This window comes from Papilio polytes, unplaced genomic scaffold (assembly GCF_000836215.1).
Source record: "Papilio polytes unplaced genomic scaffold, Ppol_1.0 DF824135.1, whole genome shotgun sequence".
NCBI lineage: Eukaryota > Metazoa > Arthropoda > Insecta > Lepidoptera > Papilionidae > Papilio > Papilio polytes.
This window is the reverse complement of record NW_013525069.1, coordinates 428,253-429,873: the sequence shown is the minus strand read 5'-3', so window position 1 is coordinate 429,873 and position 1,621 is coordinate 428,253. Positions and strand designations below refer to the sequence as shown.

General features: G+C 33.0%; 1 protein-coding gene across 2 annotated transcripts in view; it reads left to right on the top strand.

The window, feature by feature from the left end:
• The window catches only part of LOC106099277, a 20,193-nt gene that overhangs the window by 6,461 nt on the left and 12,111 nt on the right, over positions 1 to 1,621 (top strand). For both annotated transcript variants that reach the window (XM_013277771.1, XM_013277772.1), the window contains exons 6-7: positions 202 to 334; positions 1,005 to 1,246. In XM_013277771.1, coding sequence (XP_013133225.1) covers positions 202 to 334; positions 1,005 to 1,246 — 375 coding nt within the window. The remainder of the gene's footprint in view (positions 1 to 201; positions 335 to 1,004; positions 1,247 to 1,621) is intronic.

The window sequence follows — 1,621 nt, the reverse complement described above, 5'->3', positions numbered from 1 at the left end:
CATTTTTTTGTTTGATTTTTGGAGTCAAAGACTACGACGTAGTTAAATAGTTTAGCTCAAAATCGCGCGACGAAATTTCGGGTCATTTTTTTACATGAAAGTACTTACGTTATACGCTTGGCGGTTATTCCCCGGTGATACTCTACCTATTTAAGTGATTTATCTGTATCTCGTTTAAATTAGAATTTTCATCTATTTCAGAATGCATCAGAAAGCCCGTGATTCCATGTCTAATGGTAGATTGCGAATTGCTATGTACTATTCAGAGGTCGCCGCGATGCATACACAGAATTACGACCATTTTAACTCTTTGGCAGTATCAGCTCTCATACAGGTAAAATTGTAATTAATAATACTTAATCAAAGATTTATAAAAGAAATACCTTTATGTACCTATCTACCTTTCTATCTATAATAACAAAATTAGAATGTGTCTATGTAATATCGAAAAAAGAATTCAAATTTCGCGAAGATGGTATAATTGCGTTGCAGGAAACAAAAATTGCATTTAAAAACCATTGTCTGTCTGTCTGTCCGCTATTATATTGTAATATGTTAAATATTTCTTATAATTCAAGATAACATGAAATTCTTTATAGTCATCGCATATGTACGCATTTACAAAACGTTGAAACTTGTATACTTTCATTATATTTGTGTTACGATGCGTTTTTTTAAAAATAATGACTATATAAGTACAAGAAAAATTCTGAAATTCAATCAAAAAAGGTCTTAACGTAGTACATACTACAAAATCATAACATATGTACTAAAAATTAAGAATATGTCTATTCAAAGTAACGTTAAATATTGCGTTGTTTCGATTATTATAAATGACAATATTTTAGATAAGATAAAAATACATTTGATATCTATACTCTGATAAAATAGTACTGTATTTCCTATATCCATGATTTATGTAAATTAACATAAAAAATTAACTTCCTCATAGTCAAACTTTTTAATCAGCAGATACCGAATACGTATTTTGTGTAATATTTCAGGTGGGAACAGCCAAAACTGATTACACGGCGACATTGGATTTGCACTTTTTACGAGTTAAAGAAGCTATGGTGGGCCTCGACCTCTTCATAGACGCTAATTTAAACAGACTCCGCGAGATTCAGGCGACGAGTAATATAAGTTATATGACCTTGTATTTTATAACGGGCCGCGGCTTGCACAGCTCCGGCTTGCCGAGAATAAAACCCGCCGTTCAAAGGAGGCTTCGTCAAAGAGGCTTAGAGTAAGTATTCCTTTGAGCTCGCTGCTTATAAATTGATTATATTTAAAATTTCATTTTAATAATTCATTTATTTAAACAATAATATTCAAATAGATAATAGACATATAATCGGCGCGCGGACCACGAAAAAAATCGTACAATTACCTATTAGTTGACTGGTGATATAAACTTAGGGGGTAAATATTTTGGATAAAAACCCTAATGTGGGAAAGAGACGATAAGTGTCATGTCATTTTGACATTTGCAATTGACAATTTGACACAAAAAAACACAGCAAACAACAGTGACAGTAAGCGTGCGTTCGCACGGGCAGACTTTGTACGCCGCGGTAAAGTTCAAGGTCAGCAGACTTTTTACGCCCACGAGATAGGTGTT